The 20,666-nt window shown below is 45.1% G+C and overlaps 1 protein-coding gene across 2 annotated transcripts in view; it reads right to left on the reverse strand.

Annotated features, from left to right (window-relative positions):
- Positions 1 to 20,666, reverse strand: part of CCDC40 (coiled-coil domain 40 molecular ruler complex subunit) — a 45,036-nt gene that overhangs the window by 18,111 nt on the left and 6,259 nt on the right. Inside the window, exons 1-8 of one of the 2 annotated variants that reach the window (XM_067021042.1) lie at positions 19,309 to 20,010; positions 18,649 to 18,781; positions 17,508 to 17,671; positions 16,567 to 16,650; positions 16,274 to 16,493; positions 10,938 to 11,095; positions 10,635 to 10,757; positions 7,369 to 7,490 (exon numbers count right to left, since the gene is read on the reverse strand). In XM_067021042.1, coding sequence (XP_066877143.1) covers positions 7,369 to 7,490; positions 10,635 to 10,757; positions 10,938 to 11,095; positions 16,274 to 16,493; positions 16,567 to 16,650; positions 17,508 to 17,671; positions 18,649 to 18,781; positions 19,309 to 19,320 — 1,016 coding nt within the window. In that variant the 5' untranslated portion in view covers positions 19,321 to 20,010. Of the gene's footprint in view, positions 1 to 7,368; positions 7,491 to 10,634; positions 10,758 to 10,937; positions 11,096 to 16,273; positions 16,494 to 16,566; positions 16,651 to 17,507; positions 17,672 to 18,648; positions 18,782 to 19,308; positions 20,011 to 20,666 lie in introns of those variants that run through there. The other variant, XM_059046611.2, reaches the window with a different exon arrangement.

Raw genomic sequence — 20,666 nt, forward strand, 5'->3', positions numbered from 1 at the left:
TCTTTTAAAAAAAATTTTGTATGACTTGCACATATTATTTATTTATTTATTTATTATTTTTTGGCTGTACCATGCGGCACATGGGACCTTAGTTCCCTGACCAGAGATCCAACCCACACCTCCTGCAGTGGAAGCATGGAGTCTTAACCACTGGACTGCCAGGGAAGTCCCAATAGTACTCAAATCTTGACTAATATTTTCTAATGTATTAGAACTATTACCCGGGACTTCCCTGGCAGTCCAGTGGTTGGGGCTCCATCCCTTCACTGCAGGGGGCATGGGTTCGATCCCTAGTTGGGGAACTAGGATCCTGCATGCTGTGCAGCCAAAAATAAAATAAATAAATAAAAATAAAAGTTAAAAGAACTATTGCCCATCTCAAGTCCAAGTCTAAAACTCTTCTAATATTGTGATTACGGGAGCGGGAAAGGGCAGGAAACTGTTGCCTTGTGCTTGTGGGTGGGGAGTGGTTGGTGCCAGCCCATCTCCTTTAGTCATGACCATAACCCTTGGAAAGGATATGCTGTTATCTCAGTTTTGTACTCGTGAACACAAAGCTGAAAGCATTTGAGGCACACAGTGAATGGTGTGGCTGGGAGGAACACAGGTGGCTGTCTCTTCAAATCCCCTCAGCATACCAGTCATAGAAATACCCAGAAGTAATGTCAAATTTAAAAATGCAGATCCTGGGGACTTCCCTGGTGGCGCAGTGGTTAAGAATCTGCCTGCCAATGAAGGAGACATGGGTTTGAGCCCTGGTCAGGGAAGATACCACATGCCGCGGAGCAACTAAGCCCGTGTGCCACAACTACTGAGCCTGTGCTCTACAGCCCATGAGCCACAACTACTGAGCCCACGTGCCACAACTACTGAAGCCCGCGCACCCAGAGCCCATGCTCTGCAACAAGAGAGACCACTGCAATGAGAAGCCCGCGCACCGCAACAAAGAGTAGCCCCCACTCGCCACAACTAGAGAAAGCCTGCGTTCAGCAACGAAGACCCAATACAGCCAAAAATAAAAATAAATAAAATAAATAAATTTATTTTAAAAAATGCAGATCCTGGATAATGGAATTTGAATTTTTGTGTGTGAGACATTTTTTCCCTTTCATTCTGTGCTGTCCTGCTGTACTTAAAGCATGTTTTTCTCTACTTATGGTATCTTATCCTTTGAATAAGTTCTTATTCAAAAATTCAAAAAGTACTTTCTTCTTGAACTAGAATAATACCTTCCATATTTTTCTCACATCTACTCCTGGGCCTTGGACTCTCTTCCCCAAGCAACCTGTTACTGTCTCTTAAATGTCTTGCCAGATATATTTTATGCATATATAAACATTATGTTTGTGGGTGCTTGCGTATTTCTCTCCACTTAAAAAATTACAAGTGGAAGCTTAGTATATCCAATTCTGCACCTTACTTTTTCTTCTGTTGTATCTTAGAGATATTCAATATCAGTGTACATAGAAATTGCCTTAATTCTTTTCGATGACCAGATAGTATTTTAAATATCTCATTGGTATACAATTAGGCTCTATCTAGTTTTCTGCTTTTTCCCAATTTCACCAGTATAGCAATAAACACCTGTACACATTTAAAAAAAGATACTGAAGAGATATGCTGTGTTCACGCAGCAGAATATTCAATATTATGAAGGTGTCAATTCTCCTCAAACTGCTCTATAGTCTCAATGCATTTCCAATCTCAATGCCAGTAGGCATTTTTTTCCCCAGAAATTGACAAGCTAATTCTAAAATTCATATGGAAATCCAAAGGACCTAGAATAGCCAAAATAATTTTGTAAAAGAAGAACAAAGACTCCCAATATCTGATTTAAAGACTTTCTATAAAGCTGTACTTATGAAGACAATGTGGTATTAGTGAAAGATAGACAAATAGATCAATGGAATAGGATGGAGAGTGTACACACACACACACATACACACAATTGACTGATTTCTGACAAAGGTGCCACAGTATTTCAGTGGAGAAAGGATGGTCTTTTCACCAAGGGTGCTAAGACAACTGGAGATGGACATGCAAAAAAAGACTGAACCTCAGACCATAATAAAATTAACTTGAAATAGATCATATACCTAAATGGAAGAGCTAAAATTTTCAAACTTTAGCAGAAAACATAGAGAAAATCTTTATGACTCTAGGTCAGGCAAAGATTTCTTAGAGAGGACATAAAAAGCATGAATTATGAAAGAAAAAAATTAATAACTTGGAATTCATCAAAATTTAAAACTTTGGCTCTTCAAAAAACACTGTTAAGAGCATGAAATTACAAGCCAGCCTGGGAGAAAAATATTTTCAAAATACGCATGTGGTAAAGGACTTGTATCCAGAATGTATGTGAACTCTTAACTCAATAATCAGATAAAGCACTCAGTTTAAAAATGAGCAAAAGAATAAAATACCTAGGAATAAACCTACCTAAGAAGGCAAAAGACCTGTACTTTGAAAACTAAAAGACACTGATGAAAGAAATTGAAGATGACACAAACAGGTGGAAAGATATACTATATTCTTGGATTGGAAGAATCAATATTGTTAAAATGACCATACTATCCAAAGCAATCTACACATTCAATGCGATCCCTATCAAATCACCAATGGCATTTTTCACAGAACTGGAACCAAAAGTTTTAAAATTTGTATGAAAACACAAAATATCCTGAATAGCCAAAACAATCTTAAGAAAGAAGAACAGAGTTGGAGGAATCACACGTCCTGACTTCAGACTACACTACTAAGCTACAGTAATCAAAACAGTATGGTACTGGCACAATAAAACAGACACAGAGATCAATGGAACAGAATAGAGAGCCCAGAAATAAACCCATATACTTATGGTCAATTAATCTATGACAAAGGAGGCAAGAATATACAATGGAGAATAGACATTCTCGTCAATAAGTAGTGCTGGGAAAACTGGACAGCTACTTGTAAAAGAATGAATTAGAACATTCTCTAACACCATATACAAAAATAAACTCAAAATGGATTAAAGACTTAAATGTAAGACTGGATACTATAAAACTCCTAGAGGAAAACATAGGCAGAACACTCTTTGACATAAATTACAGCAATATTTTTTTGGATCTATCTCCTAGAGTAATGGAAACAAAAGCAAAAATAAACAAATGGGACCTAGTTAAACTTAAAAGATTTTTCACAGCAAAGGAAACCATAAACAAAACAAAAAGACAACCTACAGACTAGGAGGAAATATTTGCAAATGATGTGACTGACAGGGGATTAATTTCTAATATTATACAAACAGCTCAAACAGCTCAACATAAAAAAAACAAACAACCCAATCAAAAAATGGGCAGAAGATCTAAATAGACATTTCTCCAAAGAAGACATACAGATAGCCAACAGGCACATGAAAAGATGCTCAACATCACTAATAATCAGAGAAATGCAAATCAAAACTACAATGAGGTATCACCTCACACCAGTCAGAACGGTCATCATCAAAAAGTCCACAAATAATAAATGGTGGAGAGGGTGTGGAGAAAAATTTACATTCCACTGTTGGTAGGAATGTAAATTGGTGCAGCCACTATGGAGAACAGTATGGATGTTCCTTAAAAAACTAAAAATAGAGTTACCGTATGATCCAGCAATCCCACTCCTGGGCCTATATCCAGAAAAGACAAAAACTCTAAAAAACTCTAATTTGGAAAGATGCCTGCACCCCAGTGTTTATAGTAGCACTATTTACAATAGACAAGACATGGAAACAACCTAAATGTCCATTGACAGATGAATGGATAAAGAAGATGTGGTATGTGTGTATGTATATATATATACATACATACACACACACACACATATATATGCAATTACTCAGCCATAAAAAGAATGAAATAATGCCATTTGCAACAACATGGATGGACCTAGAGATTATCATACTAAGAGAAGTAAGTCAGTCGGAGAAAGACAAATATATGATATCACTTATATGTGGAATCTATAAAAATGATACATATGAACTTATTTACAAAACAGAAATAGACTCACAGACATAGAAGACAAACTTACGGTTACCAAAGGGAAAGCGGGTAGAGAGATACATTGGGAATTTGGGGTTAACAGATATATAGGTAAACAATAGCACAGGGAACTATATTCAATACCTTGTAATAACCTACAATGGAAAAGTATACATATATCTATCTATCTGAATCACTTTGCTGTATACCTGAAACATTGTAAGCAACTATACTTCAATTTTGAAAAATGAGCAGAAGACACCTTTTATCAGAGAAGATATATGGACGGCAAATACATGAAAAGACGCTCAATATCATTGGTCATTAGGAAGATGCAAATTAAAATCTCGACAGGACACCACGACATATCTACTAATGGCCAAAATTTAAATGACGGCACTATTAAGTGTTGGTGAGGATGAGAATGGCTGAGAATCTCAAACGCTGCCAAAGTGTTTCTCAAAGTGGCCTGTTCCATTTTGCATTCCCATACCAAGACCTGCACGCAATGTCACAGCAGCTCTGGTCATGCTACCCTCCAAACTGGAAGCAACCAAATGTTGATATATCCACATGAGGGACTACTACTCAGCAGCTGATCTTGTAACATCAGGCTGACTCTCCAAGCACTGTGCAGAGTGAAAAAAAAGCTAGACAAGAAAAGCTACGTGTCGTGTGATCCTGTTTACATGACATTCTAGAAATGACCAAACTATAGGAACAGAAAGCAGATCAGGGTTTGCTGGGGGCTGGAGGTGGGAAGAGGTACTGACTTCTGGGATGCAGGAAATAGCTGATATCTTGAGTGTATGATGGCTACTTGCATGTCTGTCCATTTGTTGAACTGAACTGTGCTCTGAAAAAGGATAACTTTTTACATAACACTAGTAATTTACATAATGAATTTGTACATAAATTATCCTCAATAAACCAAACTTTTAAAAGTTACTCATTTTCTTTTTTAGGAAGTAGAAACCTTATAAATACTTAGAATTTGTCAATAACAATAACAATAAGACATCCAATTTTTATGACACAAATCTGAACACTCAGTAAAACATGCATGGGGGAAAAGACACCAGAATGCTAGCTAATCAACTGTCACAAAAGGAGAAAGACTGTGGTATTTTAAATCTTTATCTCTGTTTTTCTAATTTCCTGTAATGTGATCACTTACCCTTGATAAAAATTATTTTTTAAAAAGACACAGTTGGGAATCCGCTGGCGCTCCAGTTGTCCAGGACTCGGCACTTTCACTGCTGTGGCCCGGGTTCAATCCTTGATCAGGGAACTAAGATCCCGCAAGCCCCACAGCATGGCCAAAAATTTAAAAAATAATAAAATAAAAAAGACACTCTTTAAAAATGTTCTTCATAGAGAACAAACTGGTGGTTGCCAAGGCGGAGGGGGTTGGGGAAGGGATGGAGTAGGAGGTTGGAGTGAGCAGATATAAGTCTTTATATACAGAATGGATAAACAACAAGGTCCTACTGTAGAGCACAGGGAACTATAGTCAGTATCCTATGATAAACCATAATGGAAAATAATATTTTTTAAATGTCTATATATGTATAACGGAATCACTTTGCTGTACAGCAGAAATTAATACAACATTGTAAATCAACTGTACTTCAATTAAAAAATTGATTTTAAAAAGTCCTTGATTAACAGACACCAGTGGAAAATAAACAGAACGAAAAGAACTGGTGGAATCTAGAATATGTCTGAAGCTTGGCCCAATCCATCTGAGGATTAAGAGGGAACCTGTTACAGGATCTCAAGGCGATGAAGCTGACAGATTAACACCCAGCAGAGGTGCTGAGCCCTGCCTGTCCCACACGTATCCTGTCGGGAAGTATGACAGAGGCAGATATGAGGGCTCAAGGGGACCTGTTTGTGTCCCTATCCCTGAGAGGGTGTAAATTCTAGGCAGGGTATCCCTCCCCATCCCAAGTTAAGCACAGTATAGTCTTTGTATTTTTTGGCTTCTTCTGAGACGTTTCACATGGAAATGACCCATTTGCTTTGAATGTATGACTTTTAGTGTTTGCTGCAGCCTCAACATGATCCTTTGCCTGTGGTTGGGACACACTCCTGATGCGACTTTGTCACTAACTACGAAGATTCCGTAGGAGCTGCTGTCTTTCAAGTCTCGGTGTGGCGGGGACCCACAATAATAGAATATGATTGCTTACACACACACACGTACACAAAACAGACACACAAAGGAAGTGCTGGACAATGGGGGGGGGGTGTCCCTGTGGGGGGCACAGCCCATGAGGCTCCCAGCCTCAACCTTACTCAAGGTCGACATTGGTCAGGAGGGAAAAGCTGCCCACAGGCCAAGGCCTCTCCTACACCAAACACAGGGCAGCATTGAGGGGCGGACACAGCGGGAGTGGGCAGGCCAGCAGCCCCAGGGGGCAGGGTAGAGAGGAGCCCGATCCCACAGTCCTGAGCCCACCCGCTTCCTCCACCTGCGTGTTTAAAGGGAAAGCAGAGGTTTAGCTGGATTTTGCCGGGAAAATTCCCTGATTCTCCCTTTGGCTTTCTCTCATCGACTCAGGGAAATGAAGGAAACGTGTATTTTTAATCCAGCATTCCCCTTGTAAAATGGCTTGTTTTAAAAACAATCAGTCCCTCCGTTTTTGTTTTTCTGAGGTCGAGTCGAGCTATGATGTGCTCCCTCCAGAACCGGCTTCCACATCTGGGCCCCAAGCCCCCTGGAGGTTTGGGGAATTCAGGCAGTGCTGTGTCTGGAAGCCTCTGTCTCCAGCACCCCGCCCAGGCTACACGTCCAGCCCTCGCTAGAAGTGAGAGGGGAATGCGAGGGGGGCCTCTTCCTTCCCTTTTCAGGGAGATTAAAGCAGGATTTCGGTTAGAACTCAGCCCTCGGAGGAACAATAGAGAAGGGATGAAGTTTCTGCACACAGGTGCTGAAACTGCAAATCAAAGGGACACCTTTATCTCCCCAAGATAAATACCCCTTTTTCTTTCTCTCTCTCTCACTGTTTCTCCTTAATCCTCCCAGGAAATCTGAGCGTGAAAGCTTTGCCGCTCCTGGTGCCACGGAAAGTTTGAAAGGATTTAAGAACCACTGAAATCTGGGGGAACAATAAGGGTGGCTTCAGGACAGAAGCTGGGGCCGAAGGGCTGCGGGGCTGCAGGGGCACCCCTTTGTCCCAGGAGAGCCGAGGATGGGCGCTCCGTGCTCACCTGTGAGGAGCTGGGCGTGGAGTCCACTCCGCGCCCGCCTCTGCATTCCCACACTTGTCACGAGCTCTCCCGGCTCAACCAGACCCCCACTGTGGTCCTGAGCCACCTGGCCTACCTCCATGGCAACCAGAAGGGCCGCCTATACCTGAGTGCCTCTTGGATGGTCTTGTGGGCCTCGTCGCGATGCTTCATGCGCACCAGGCTGGTGGCCCACTGCTGCAGGATGTGCTTTTTCTCCATGTTGATGGTAGCTATCTCCGTGCAGGCCTGCAGTGGAGAGTTGAGGTTACTTGGATGTTGGTCTTATGTCATTAAGCTCAGAGCCCCAAAAGGATGTCGGAGAGCCCTGAGCTTCCTGAATCATCTTCCTTCTCTGTTACCCATGCTTTTCTTTATCTGAATCAGCAGAAGGGCACATGTGAAATTAAACATGGCTCTAAAGACCTAACACCTGCCTGCGACTTGAGCCCCAGCTGTGACATGGGAACAGTAACAGTACCCACATCCTGCGGCCGTCGGATCAGAGGGGATGGTACCTGTATGCCCAGCATGTTCTTAGCTCGACCACCATTGCTGTGTCGTGTGGTGCTCAGAATGTCCTGATGGGTCATTTCAGTGGAATCATTGCACTGTTGGTAAGTTGGCCTTGTGCTGATTCCCGAAGGGGCAACTGAATGGGAGCTCAGGTGAGACCCCTACTAGGCCACGAGCAGCTTTGTGGAGGTGCTGAGTCCCAGCAGCGTCTGCTCTTGGTGGATGTGCATGGTAGATGCTGGAGGAAGTCAGAGTGGCCTTGAACACTCACAGGGACGATAAAAGGGTGGAGCTGGACGTGAAAGGAGGCATCACCCCTGGGGATCCTACTCTCAGGTGTCAGGGCTTTAAAAAGTCATCTATTCACTATTATTATTATAGAGCATAAAGCGGTGTGAATTAATTATACCATGACTGGTGGGACATTTCCGGATCTGGGTAAGTTATTAACTGAGGAGATTGCTCTGTGCCGTGGAGTAGGTTGTGCACTGCCCAACAGTGCCCGCCCGAAGCAGTAGGTACCAAAACCACTGGGCTCCTCCCCAGGCTGGGCTCTGTGGGGCTGGTCAGCCAGAGGCAGGTGCCCCCCGACTCCCCAGGGCTGCTGGACGAGGGCTTGCTGACCAAAGTACAGGCTGAGATGCAAAAATTGAGGCTGAATTCAGTCTTTAAATGTTTTAAACACACTCCTCATTAAAAAAAAGTGTTTATTCTACTCAAATTAGAATATGGAAATAAGCAAAAAGAAAATAAAAATAATCCCACTACTTAGAGTTTACCATTTCTAACACCCCGGTGTCATCTTCCTGTGTGTGTGTGTGTGTGTAAGCAATCATACCCTATTATTGTTTTGTAACTTAATATTAAAAAGTAGAGAGACTTCCCTGGTGGTCCAGCGGCTATGACTCTGCGCTCCCAATGCAGGGGGCCAGGGTTCGATCCCTGGTCAGGGAACTAAATCCCACGTGCATGCCACAACTAAGAACCCGCAAGCCACAACTAAGAGTTCGCATGCCACAAATAATATCCCATGTGCTGCAACTAAGACCCAGCGCAGCCAAATAAATAAATTTTTTTTTTTTAAAAAGTAGCATATTGTGAATGTGTTTCCATGCCAGCAAATATTTATTTTATTGGTGGGATAGCCCTCCACTGCATGGATATATCAAAATTTGTTTAACCAATGTCCTCTTCTTGGGACTTCCTTGGTTATCACACACAGCACTGTGTCCCCAGTGACTCTCTATTCATTTTGTTCGTGAAGTATGTAATGTATACAGAAATTTTATTTGCATGCCTATTTTCCCTGGAATGAAGTCCAAACAGTGATATTTTGGGAGAGCTTGCTGGGGAGTGGGGTGGGTGTCCCTGACATGCAGTAGAGTATTGCTCTTGAATAAGGATCTTGATGAAGACAGACTGCACCCCCGCCATCAGTGTGGGAGCCCCGATTCCCCTGCCTTGTTCATCTTTGCCAAGTTGGTGGGAGAACCCCTGTCCCGCCCTCGTCTGTCGTTAATGTCTGTGTTGCATCTGCCATGGGCCCCCCTGTTCTGGGTGCAGGAATGCAGGATACACAATCTTCACAGAGAAGAATCACACAGAGCAGATGCTGAATTGATTTTCAAAATCTCTTTATACCACCAAACTTACTGGTGTTATGCTTAGAAAGGCCTCTCCAATCCAGGGCTTTATAAATATTTCTCATTTTCTTTCTTCTGGTACAGTTTCCCTTGTTTCAATAGTTGATCCCATGTGGAATTTATTTTAGTGTGTGGTATGAGGAAAAGATTTGATTTTTTTTCCCCAAATGATTAACCAAATGTCCCAACACCACCGGGTGCATAATTCACTTGCTCTCCATTAATTTATAATCCATGAAATTTCTATATAAACGTTTCCTTGACTCTGAGCTCTCTTACAGGCTCCCATAGCCTACTTGTCTGTCCCTGACTCCAGTAATTCATTATATTAGCCTCTAGGGCTTTATAGTATTTAATGCTAGGTGGACCCACCATCCCGGTTTGTCCTGGACTCCCCTGGTTCTAGCCCAGAAAGTCCCACGTCTCGGGAACTCTGTCATTTCTGGGCAAACTGGGACCGTGGGCCAGCCTTCATGAACCTTCCTCCCTGGACGATTCTCTGCTAGTCCTCTGAATTTATTTTTCAGATAAAATTAGGAATCACTTTGCTAACTAAGAAGTTTTTTCCCCCCTGAGATTCTGATGGGAGCCCATTCTAGATTAAGTATATTCATAGGTTGGCAAGCACTGGGTGCTTTCCCATGTGGACCCAGGTGTGTTTGTTCGTTTGTTCAAACCCATTTGTCTGTCCTTCAATAAAAGTGTGTTGTTTCCTTTGTGTCATCACTGCACGTATGAATACAGATGGTGACTCACAGATTAAAAAAAAAAAAAGTCACGGCCACTTTGGTTTCCAGTGCTGGCTACTGAACTTGGAGCTGCACTGAGCCTGGGCCCTCCCTTACTCCACACTGGAAGGGAGATGTGGGCACTGCCCTGGAGCACTGGCTGCCCAGGCTGAGAATGGGTAGGGAGACTTCAGCCCGCTCCAAAAGAGGCCTGCTGTCGGTAAGGAACTTGCTAAGGATGCATCAGCAAGCAGGACAGAATGTCCCAGCTCTTGAGAGGCCTTTCAGTCTATCACTGGCTATGGTGGGAATAAGAATACTGGCCATCAGTCAGCTGCTATCTACTGTGTCCCCAACGTGGGTCAGCCAGATGCTCTGAGATGCTTATGAGGACAGACAGATGTGCAGGAGGCTGGCCGGCTAACGGGGGCTCAGTCAGTCTCCTTGCAGGCATGCAGGCACTGCCTGGGCGCTGCCAGATGGCGCCTGTGCCACTGAGCGCTTACCTCGCTCACTGCCTTCCTGAGCGTCCGGGTGTCCTCAGCCTGCGCGTGGTACTGAGCCTCAAACAGGGCAATCTGTTCTTCCAGTTGGTTGGCTCGGGTGGTCAGCTGGTCCACGTGCAGGTCCTGGAAGGGAGGGGACGAGATGCACGGTGATATGGGTCCCCGACAATCTCAACCCACGTCAGCAACCCCATGCTGGGCATGGCCCCCAGGGCTGCGGTATTCACGCAGGGGCAGGGCTGATCAGATCAGAAAATCAAAGATGTGGCAAATAGTCACACGGGCATCATCTTTGCAGAATACCTGCTGCTTCTTCTCCAACTCGGCTCGCATGCGCTCGGCTTCCGACTTCTTCACGACTCGCTTCATCACCCGGATGTCGTCACGCACGTCCTGGTCTATGTTCTGCACGTAGAAGAGTTGTAGAGCCAGGCTCTCCATCTCGGTTTGCAGAGCTGCCACTGGGGAGAGAGGGGGAGAGTGTCCCAGCATCGCACACCGGACATCGTGAAAGCAGCACCCCTCCCCCCACCATGGGGTGGGTCTGGGAAACAGCCTTTAAACTACAAAGACCCATACCTTTTGCCGTCAAAGACTTTACAGTCTAGTTGGAGAGACGAAATATATGTAATCTATGCCCGCCAACTGCAATAAGCCCTCCATTCCCACCACATATTAGAGATTCTCCGTGTCTAAGGATGTTCTGAAACAGTGTCAAGGTTACAAGGCCTCATGTGAATTTTACAGATTTCTTACCACTTAGAGGTTGGCAATCTCAGGTACAGTCCTAAATCCCCTGGGAGGAAAGCAGCCTGAAGTGTGGGCTGAGCACCACTGAAGCAGGGGTTCCTTGGAATGAAACCCACATGAGATTGATTTATAAGCTGGAACACCAGTTTATTTAGGGAGATAGACTTCAACCAGTAATTGTTGGCTCACTTGTGTAGAGCATTTGTCATTCAGTGAGTAGATCTAAACAGGAAATCGACTTATAGATCAAAAGGCTGCTGGGTGAATATCATGTTGGAGTTAGGTGTTTTCGAAGGATGAACTTAAACTTGAAAAATAATTTGTTAAACTCTAACACTAGAGAATTCTTCGGCTCCTGTGTGGGTAAGAGTTACAGTGGAGGGGAATGGAGCAAATGCAGGGAAACGAGGGGGTAGGTTTTGTAGAAAGAGTGGTTGCCGGGTGGACTGGGGTGGGGGTGTATTTGGGGAGAGGGTCTTTAAAGAGGTAATTAAGATAAAATGAGGTCACCAGGGTGGGCCCTAACAACTGGCGTCTTTATGAGAAGAGTAGGTTAGGACACAGACAGACAGAGGATGACTTTGTGAGGATACAAGGAGAAGACAGCTGTCTACAAGCCCAGGAGATTGGCCTCAGGAGGAAACACCCTGCCAACACCTTGATCTTGGACATCTGGCCTCCAGAATGACAAGAAGACAAACTTCTGTTCTTCAAGCCGCCCAGTCTGTGGCCCTTTTCTATGGCAGAGGGCGCCAACTAGTCCACCCCCACCTGAATCAGAGAGCTCGCCCACCCATCCTTCAGGGCACTCACTTCTGCCCCTCTATCCTTTCCTGGCTGAGTGACTGAGAGTCAATATTTCAAATATCCTTTTAAATTTGTATTCTTTCAACATTAGTGAAATCAAGTCTGTTTTCACAGTTTGAAGACCAGCTGTCCTTTTCCTTCTCCAACTTGCCTGCTCATACCATTGGCCCTTCTTCTACGGGTGGGATAGTCGTCTTTTACCTATTAGGCTTCAAAGGGCCCTTCATGTAATAAAAATAGGGTGGCTTGAGTCTTAAATGCCTCCCATGACTTCTGCCCCCGGGGTCACTCCTGTGATTGTGTTTTACAGCAAAAAGGGAAATGATCCGGTGGGCCTGACCTGAGCAGTTGAGCACTCTAGAAGCAGAGTTTTCTTGACCTGGTGTCAGAAGAGGAAGCCAGAGAGATTTGCAGGGTCAACTGGATTTGTTTAGTGTGAAATAGGAGTGTAAGTGGTTATTTTCAGGTAGTCAAATGATCAAAAATATTTAGTGATTTAAAAATACAACCTGTACTTTCAATTTGCAGTAAATAGCTAAATTCCTGAGTAAATTTCCTGGAACTCCCTACTCTGCACTATTGATCTGTTTGCCCATTTTTTCTCTAGTGCCGTTTTGTTTCTATTGCCGTAGATTGATACTGTGTTTTGATACCTGATAGGACAATTTCCCTTCATTATCCTTCCTTTTCACAATTTTCTTGGATATTCTTGTGCATTTAGTGTTCCAAGTGAACTTGGAACTTGAAAATCATTGGAGAGCTTTTTAGGTATTGCATGCATGCATTGATAAGGGGAAAAAAGCAAGGAACAGAGCAGTGAGTATAATATGCAGCTACTTGTATAAAAAATATAGAAAAAATACATCCCTTGTAACTTTGCTTTTATATGCAAAAACATCTTTAAAAGAATACACAGGAATCAATAATACCGTGTGCCTCTGTGGAGGTGGCTGGAGGCTGGGGCGGGGGAGACTCCAGAGTGCCTTAATTTTGTATTATTACTTCTTGAAAATCATAACTATGTTAAATAAATTCAAGTTCACCAAAAACATCCCATAGTGGATTTTAACTGGACTTGCATTGAACTACTTATTAATTTGGAGAGAAATGACATTTGTTTCCTCTCATCTGGTTACATGATTGTTCCATTTATTTAAATCTGCTTTATGTCCTTTAGTACAATTTTATTGTTTTTCTTCAGATAGGTTCACTTGCTTCTTGTTAGACTTATTCCTCAGTATTTTATGGTTGTTATAGCTATTATGGATGAGGTTTTAAAAGATTATAATTCATAATTGGATATGACTGGTAGAAAAGAAAATTATCGCTCTGGTATTCAGTTACTTTATAGATTTCTTACCGTTTTTTTAAGCTTTTCATCAGTGATCTTGAATCTGCTAGGTAAACAATCATACCATTGGTGGAGAACAAGTTTCATGACTTCATATCCAGAATCTATACTTTGTTTATTTTTCCTGTTTTCTTTCATGGCTGGAACCTCCAAAACAATGCATCCTCGTCTCATTCCTCAACTATGATTACTCCAGGGCTTTCCTCTGAGTAAAACTGCCTTGTTAGTTGCTGATAAATACTTACAATGAACTTTCCTTCTATCCTAGTTTAGGATGGACAATGAGTTTTATCCAAACACCCATTTGACATCCACCCAGAAAATCTATTTGTTCTCTCTCCTTTAAGAATATAATGCAATGAATCAGTAGATTTCCTAATTTCAAATTATTCCAGAATTAAGCCCTCTTGACTAGGAGGTATTTTTCTTTTCATATACTGCTGAACTTAATCTTTTGTTGCTGAGTAAAAATTTAATATTTGCTAATATTTTATTTAGGATTTTTATACCTCATAAGTAGGAACACTTTATAGTTTTCTGGTTTTGTACGTTGTAAGCTTTTCCAGTAAGGATTATACTGAACATTGTAAAATAAGCCTGGGGTGGGGGGCTTGGTGTCCCTGGTGGCACAGTGGTTAAGAATCTGCCTGCCAATGCAGGGGACACGGGTTCAAGCCCTGGTCCGGGAAGATCCCACATGCCGCGGAGCGACTAAGCCTGTGGGTCACAACTGCTGGGCCTGCACTCTAGAGCCCGCGAGCCACAGCTACTGAGCCTGCGTGCCACAACTGTTGAAGCCTACGCACCTAGAGCTGGTGCTCCTCAACAAGAGAAGCCACCGCAATGAGAAGCCCACGCACTGTAACAAAGAATAGCCCCTGCTCACTGCAACTAAAGAAAGCCCGCGCACAGCAAAGACCCAATGCAGCCCCCACCCCCCCCCCCCAAAAAAAAAAAAAAGCCTGGGAAGAGTTTCCCAAATTTTCCACCCACTTGTGGGTTAAATAACTTAGGAAGTGTCTGGTTTTGCCCTGTCTATACTCCTATGGCATTTTTTCCCTTTACCTTTGGAATTTAAAAATTTCACCAACTATGTCTAGGCATGTTTATTTTTTCTTCCACCCATCTGGCCCTCCATGAGTCTTTACATCTGAAGATTCATCTTTCTTGAACTCATGCAAATGTTTTCCTCTGATGTCACTGGTTAATGCCCCTAATCTCCTGGAATTTCTATCTCATGGATACTGACTTTACCAGACCTACAGTCCATGTCTTTTATCTCCTTCTCAAAACGTCCATCACTTTGGGTTTTTGCTTTGAATTCTGGGCAGAATTCCTCAAACTGCCCTTTTAGTACACAGTTCAATTGTTCCATTTCCAGCAGTGCTGATTTGCCTATCTAGTACTTTTGGTGGGGTGCTGGGGATGATTCTATTTTTTAATTCCGAGTATCCTTTTCCCTAATAGTTGGTTCTCATTTGACTGATGAGATGTCCTCTAAAATCTCATGTCGAACAACAGCTGCCATATGCTACGTTTTCGGAACCTGGTCTGTGTCTGTGGAGGCGTCTGCTCTCCTGTCTGGGGATTGCCGCTGATGACTCACATTTGGATGCGAAGGTTTACTGACTGGCAGGCTTCACCCCCCCTCCTAAGTGAGGAGGTCAACTGTGGACATTCTCCCGAGGCAAAGCCCCACGTTTCGCCTATGGGACAGCGCAGTGGCGGCACCTGGTAGGCAGGGCTGGGACCGCCACCCGAGTTCTCTAGCCTGAAGAAGGGAGAAACGGCGCTGTTAGGTGGGGCCTTGCTTCGTTGAACAGCTTCTGTTCCCGCTCCCTGGTGACTTCCAGAAAGGACAGAGTGTCCACGAAGATGTCTGGATCTTTCCGGAAGTCCATCCACACCTTGAGGGTCTGATGAGGGGTGCTGGTGGCTTCTCCTGTGTGGAGGGGCTGGGGGACCTGTATCCTCTTTCAGACTGGTCTAAATTCTGTTATATCTGGAGGATGTGGCTCCATTGTTTTAGTGTGAATGTCGTGCTCTTCTCTTTTTGGTAGATTCTGTTAATTTGGTGATACTCAGGGAGGGGTGCTCTTCCCCAACTCTGTCCAGAAAACTCTCCTGCATTTCTCAGGGTCCAGAATGCTTCATTCCATCCACAGTTGGGATATACGTGTGATTTGGGTTTCTCCCAAATTCTTTCAGGTTATTTTCCCCATTATAATAGTAATACAGAGTTGATAAAGAAAGTTGGAAACGTGAAAAAGCACAGAAACTGAAATCACCTGCTGTGACCACGCCATTCACTGTGGCCCACGACCTCTGCTCCGTGCAGAGCTGTTGCTTTGGTAGGAGCAGTGCACGGTGACTAGTCGCACCCTCACTGTCTCTACTGCTCCAAAGCCACCCGCTTTTGACCCCAAATACCCCGCCCTGCTGGCTTTCAGTGTTTGCTACTTTGCCTAATTAGGTGCATTTTAAGACATTTATGTCTTCCTTCCCCAAAAAGTTTGGGAACCCCTCCAGTACAGGAACACAGCTTGCCTTTCATGAAGCCCTGCGATGGCATGCGGGGACACCCCTCGGGGCCAGGATGGCACTTGGGAACACCCTACTAGGTTGCAACGGCATTCAGGGATACGGTGGCATGTGAGGATGCCCCTTGGGGTCTCTATGGCAGGCGGGGCCGCGCCACGGGGACGCCTGCGAGGACACGGGGCCGCCTTACGCTTCTCGCGCTCCTCGTTGGCGGTCTTGAAGGTCCTGGCGTAGAGCAAGCGCACGCTCTGCAGCTCCTCCTCCTTCTTCCGCCTCTGGCACGCTGTGATCGAGTGGCGGTCGTGGCTCTTCTCGAGCTGCATCTGCAGACGGGCCAGGTGCTGCTGGACCCCGTATAGGTCCACCCCCAGCTCCTGCCGCTGGACTCGGCTTTGCTTGGTGGCCACGCCCTGCACCAGAGAGAGAAGCTGGGTCACAGAGATGCGGGTGCACAGCCAGGTGGAAGGCGGGACAGGTACGCACCAGCTCTTGAAGTTCCAGCCTCAGTTTCTCTATTTGCCGGTTAAGATAGTTCTTCAGGGCAGCCTGGAATCTTATCATCAGGGGCTAAAACAGTGGAAGAGCACAGCTGGTTACTGTGCTGTCCCCTCCAGGGCTTAGCCTAAATTGCCACAACGCTTGGCAGGGGGCGGCAGAAATGACTTCCACACTGGGTGCTCCCCACTTCTGCCCAGGATTCTTGTTCCAGAAGCCACACATTCAAGGCACTTGTGGTCTCATCCTAGGCACTGAAGGACCTGAGTGTAAAATGACAGGGTGGGCTGGGGCAGTGGTCCTGGTTTAATCCCTGGGGCCAGAGGGCAGTGATGAGCAGTGTCTAGGATGCCAGCACCAAATGACCCCTCAGCCCCTTTTCCCAGCGCAACCCTGATGCTTCCCGTGGTACCGGGAGCACCAGGTCTTTCCAAAGAGGTTCATCCAATCAAGACCTGCCCTCCCCACTTGCCAGAGGGGTGGGACACTCAGGCAGTGGCTATCAGTGGGGCTGATTTTGCGCCCACCCAATACCCAAAGTCTGGAGACATTTCTGGCCGTCACAACTAAGGGGGTGCTACTGGCATTTAGTGGGTGGAGGCCCCAGGGATGCTGCTCAACATCCTACAGTGCCCAGGAAGTCCCCACCACAAAGTGGTCCGGCCCCAAATGTCTATAGTGTGGAGGTTGGGAAATGCTGACTCTGAATGAATGAACTTAAAGGGAGAATAAACTTTACGAGGTGGCACCTCAAACCTGCAGATAAACCATTCAGGGAGCAGGTGAGACCTGAGTGTAGCATTTGCCAGGTGCAGGATGGGCCGTGGAGGCTCGGGGCAGGGCAGGGCCTACAGGGCAGGTGTAGGAGTGTCTCTAAGTCCATCTTCGTCTGCATGGGGCAAAAGCAAAACTCCAGAATGTTTCCTTACATGGTTTGGGTCCAAAACCACCAGCTGGGATCTGTCTTCTTCGGCCTCGTCGCTGGCCTCAGACTCCACACTCTCCACCAGGCCTCCTTCCTCGGCCATGCTTAACTGCTGGATCCCGTCCAGGAATGAGGATGTGGCTCCTTCCCTGGGGTGGGCATCAGGCTCTGGGGGGACGAGTAGAGGCGGAAACAACAAACATCACTGAGGAGTTAATAGAGAGAGTGCTTCTCTGGAGGAATTATCAGGCAAAGCTGATGCCCAGTTTCGTGCAACATGATGGAAAAAAGAAACAAAAGGCACCCCTTTGGGTTAGGGTTCACAAGTGCTATTCACAGCATCTTCTGCTCATGAATTTTCTACTAGCTGATTCAACACATTCTGTAGAAAGGATTTCACTTTAAAGGTAGACAAGAAGGAAACACATTTTGTTGATACTTTTTAATACATAAATAGTGAACAGAAAGGTGGCTTCTTAATGATGGACTGGATTTTTTTTTTTTTTAATGTAAAACAGATATGATTGAAAAGAAATCAGTGAGGCTCTAGTTTCAGCTTTTCTCCCTCCCTGAACTGGAGAGATCCTGTTGTGTTTCTAACTCCTTTAGATGTGTGCTGTCTGCATGTCGCTTGTGAGTGACGTGAGGCTTTGTTAGCTGGACCATCCACACACACCCATCATATGGAATATAAAAAAACCCAATCTGCTTTCCCACATAGTCAACACTGGGGTAGCAGAGCCAAGTGGAAAGATAGGGGTGTGCCGGGAAAGCCTTGGAAACTCAGCAAACAGACACATGTATAGGGGTGAGCTCCCCCGAGACCAGAAGGCAGTGAGACATTTGGCCAGGGCTGCGGGCTGGGGCGTCACCGGATCTTGGTCCAGGCCTGGTTCTGCCACTTACACAGATAGGTTACTTAATGACTCTTAGGGTATCTAAAATGGAGGCCTGTGCCTACCTCACTGGGTTAGTGTAAGGATTAAATGAGATAAAACAGAGAAATGCTCCACATGTGTCATCCATATCTGTTAATGATATTTTTATCTTTCGGCTCACAGCCCAACAGGAAACAAGGTAACAGGTGGTGAATGAGTGGCAGCCCTCACGTAGAAGGGCATGTGAAGTGGCTTGTCCCACAATACCTGGCTCCTGCGTGGAGGGGCCCTCGGTGACCAGAGGTGGCTCGTCAAAGTCCAGGGATGTGTTGCTGCTCCCTCGGCTCTGTCCGAGGCGGTGCTGAGCCCCCAGAGGAAAGATCTTCTGCCGGAGCGCTCCCTGGGATTGTTTTTAGAGCAAAAACAACCAAATCTGAATTTATGAGGGTTTAGTCAGGACTAAGGAGTTAATTCATTACAGTGTTCAACTCAACATAGTTGTGGACTTCCCTGGTGGCGCAGTGGTTAAGAATCCGCCTGCCATTGCAGGGGACATGGATTCGAACCCTGGTCCAGGAAGATCCCACATGCCGCGTTGCAACTAAGCCCTTGTGCCACAGCTACTGAGCCTGTGCTCTAGAGCCCGCAAACCACAACTACTGAGCCCGCGTGCCACAACTACTGAAGCCCGCGCGCCTAGAGCCCGTGCTCCGCAACAAGAGAAGCCACCACAATGAGAAGCCCACGCACGGCAACGAAAATTTGCCCCGCTCACCGCAACTAGAGAAAGCCCGCGTGTGCAGCAACAAAGACCCAACGCAGCCATAAAGAAGTAAATAAATAAATAAATTTATTTATTTAAAAAAAAAGGAATATTGTTTGCATAACATTTGGCTTTTGCAAATGGTCAAAACAGAAAACACCTACCGCCACCCCCATGAGGAATCCAGGAGTGGTCTCCTTCTGTCTAGATCTGTAGCAAAGTGTAAATGCTGAGGCATGGGTGTGCGCTGGACGTGGGTTTCTTTACTCCCAAATGCTGCTCTCTCCAAGGATGGTAAGCAACACCTCTGAGCAGCCTCTTTAGAAAAGGATGCTGGAAAGCCTGAGCGGGCAGCCAGGGTCTCCCAAGAGAGCTGTTTCTTCTCTTCTTTCAAACTGTTTCACTTTAGGGACATTTCCATATGAAAAGGTTCTCCCTCAATAGAAGCACCTGGCTCATTTGCTGACAGTAATTACTGCTGCTGATGAATAGGTGAATATTAGTAACGACAGACAATGACCCTGCACAAGACCGTGCAAGGTGGAGGCCAGTCATTTCTGTCATCTGTAGCGGAAGCAGCTCACAGAAGCTGAAGCCCTTGCCTAAGTTCGCACAGCCAGCCAAGGGTCATCTCAACGCCCAGCTCCTGTTCTTCCTAATTGTACTTCCTCAGGTGATGCTGCTTCTAGAAATGATTTCTGAGGCATCCAGAACCACAATGACATTAACAGGGGCCCAGAGTCCAAAGCCCACCTCTGGGTTGTCCAGAAAGGGCTTCTCCTAATGAGAAGTCAATGAGGTGTCAGAACACGCCGATGACACAGCAGCTTCTACTCCACGATTAAGTTACTTCTTAAGACTGAGAGCTGAGAGGAGAGAAATAGGGTTCTCTCTTTGGGCTTGTCTCTGCCCTTCTGGATGATCAAATTTGGAGACTGTTTCCTCGTGAGTTTTCTGGAAACTAGACTCGAGGATGGAAATTGGTTTTACAGCTCAACAAGTGACCTATACTTCAACACTCCTGGCTATCTTTCTTTACTTACTTTTTGGCCATGCCTCACGGTTTGAGATTGGGATCTTAGTTCCCCAACCAGGGATTGAACCTGGGCCCTTGGCAATGAAAGAGCAGAGTCCTAACCACTGGACCGCCTGGGAATTCCCCAGTCCTGGCTATCTTAGAAAGGAGGGCACTGTTTTGTTGTGTTAAATTCTTACAAGTGGTTTTGATCATGTACTTGTCATTTGTAATTATAAAGCTTAATTAGGGCTCATCGAATATCGAATTGTGTCATTCTCTAAAGTTATTAACTCTTTTAGGTGTCACAGGGTGGGGAGGGATTGTCACTTCACCATGCAGAGCAAGAGTGACTGTCTGCCATCACAGCTGCATGCCTCTGGGCAAGGAAGTCCCTTGGCCCCTCAGTTTCCTCACCTGAACTATGGGGATAATAATAGTTCCCACCTCACAGGGTTATTGTCAGGATTCACTGAAACAACACACGTCAAAGGCATTGAAGTGTCC

Source organism: Kogia breviceps, chromosome 19, assembly GCF_026419965.1.
Source record: "Kogia breviceps isolate mKogBre1 chromosome 19, mKogBre1 haplotype 1, whole genome shotgun sequence".
In the NCBI taxonomy this organism is placed as follows: Eukaryota; Metazoa; Chordata; class Mammalia; order Artiodactyla; family Physeteridae; genus Kogia; species Kogia breviceps.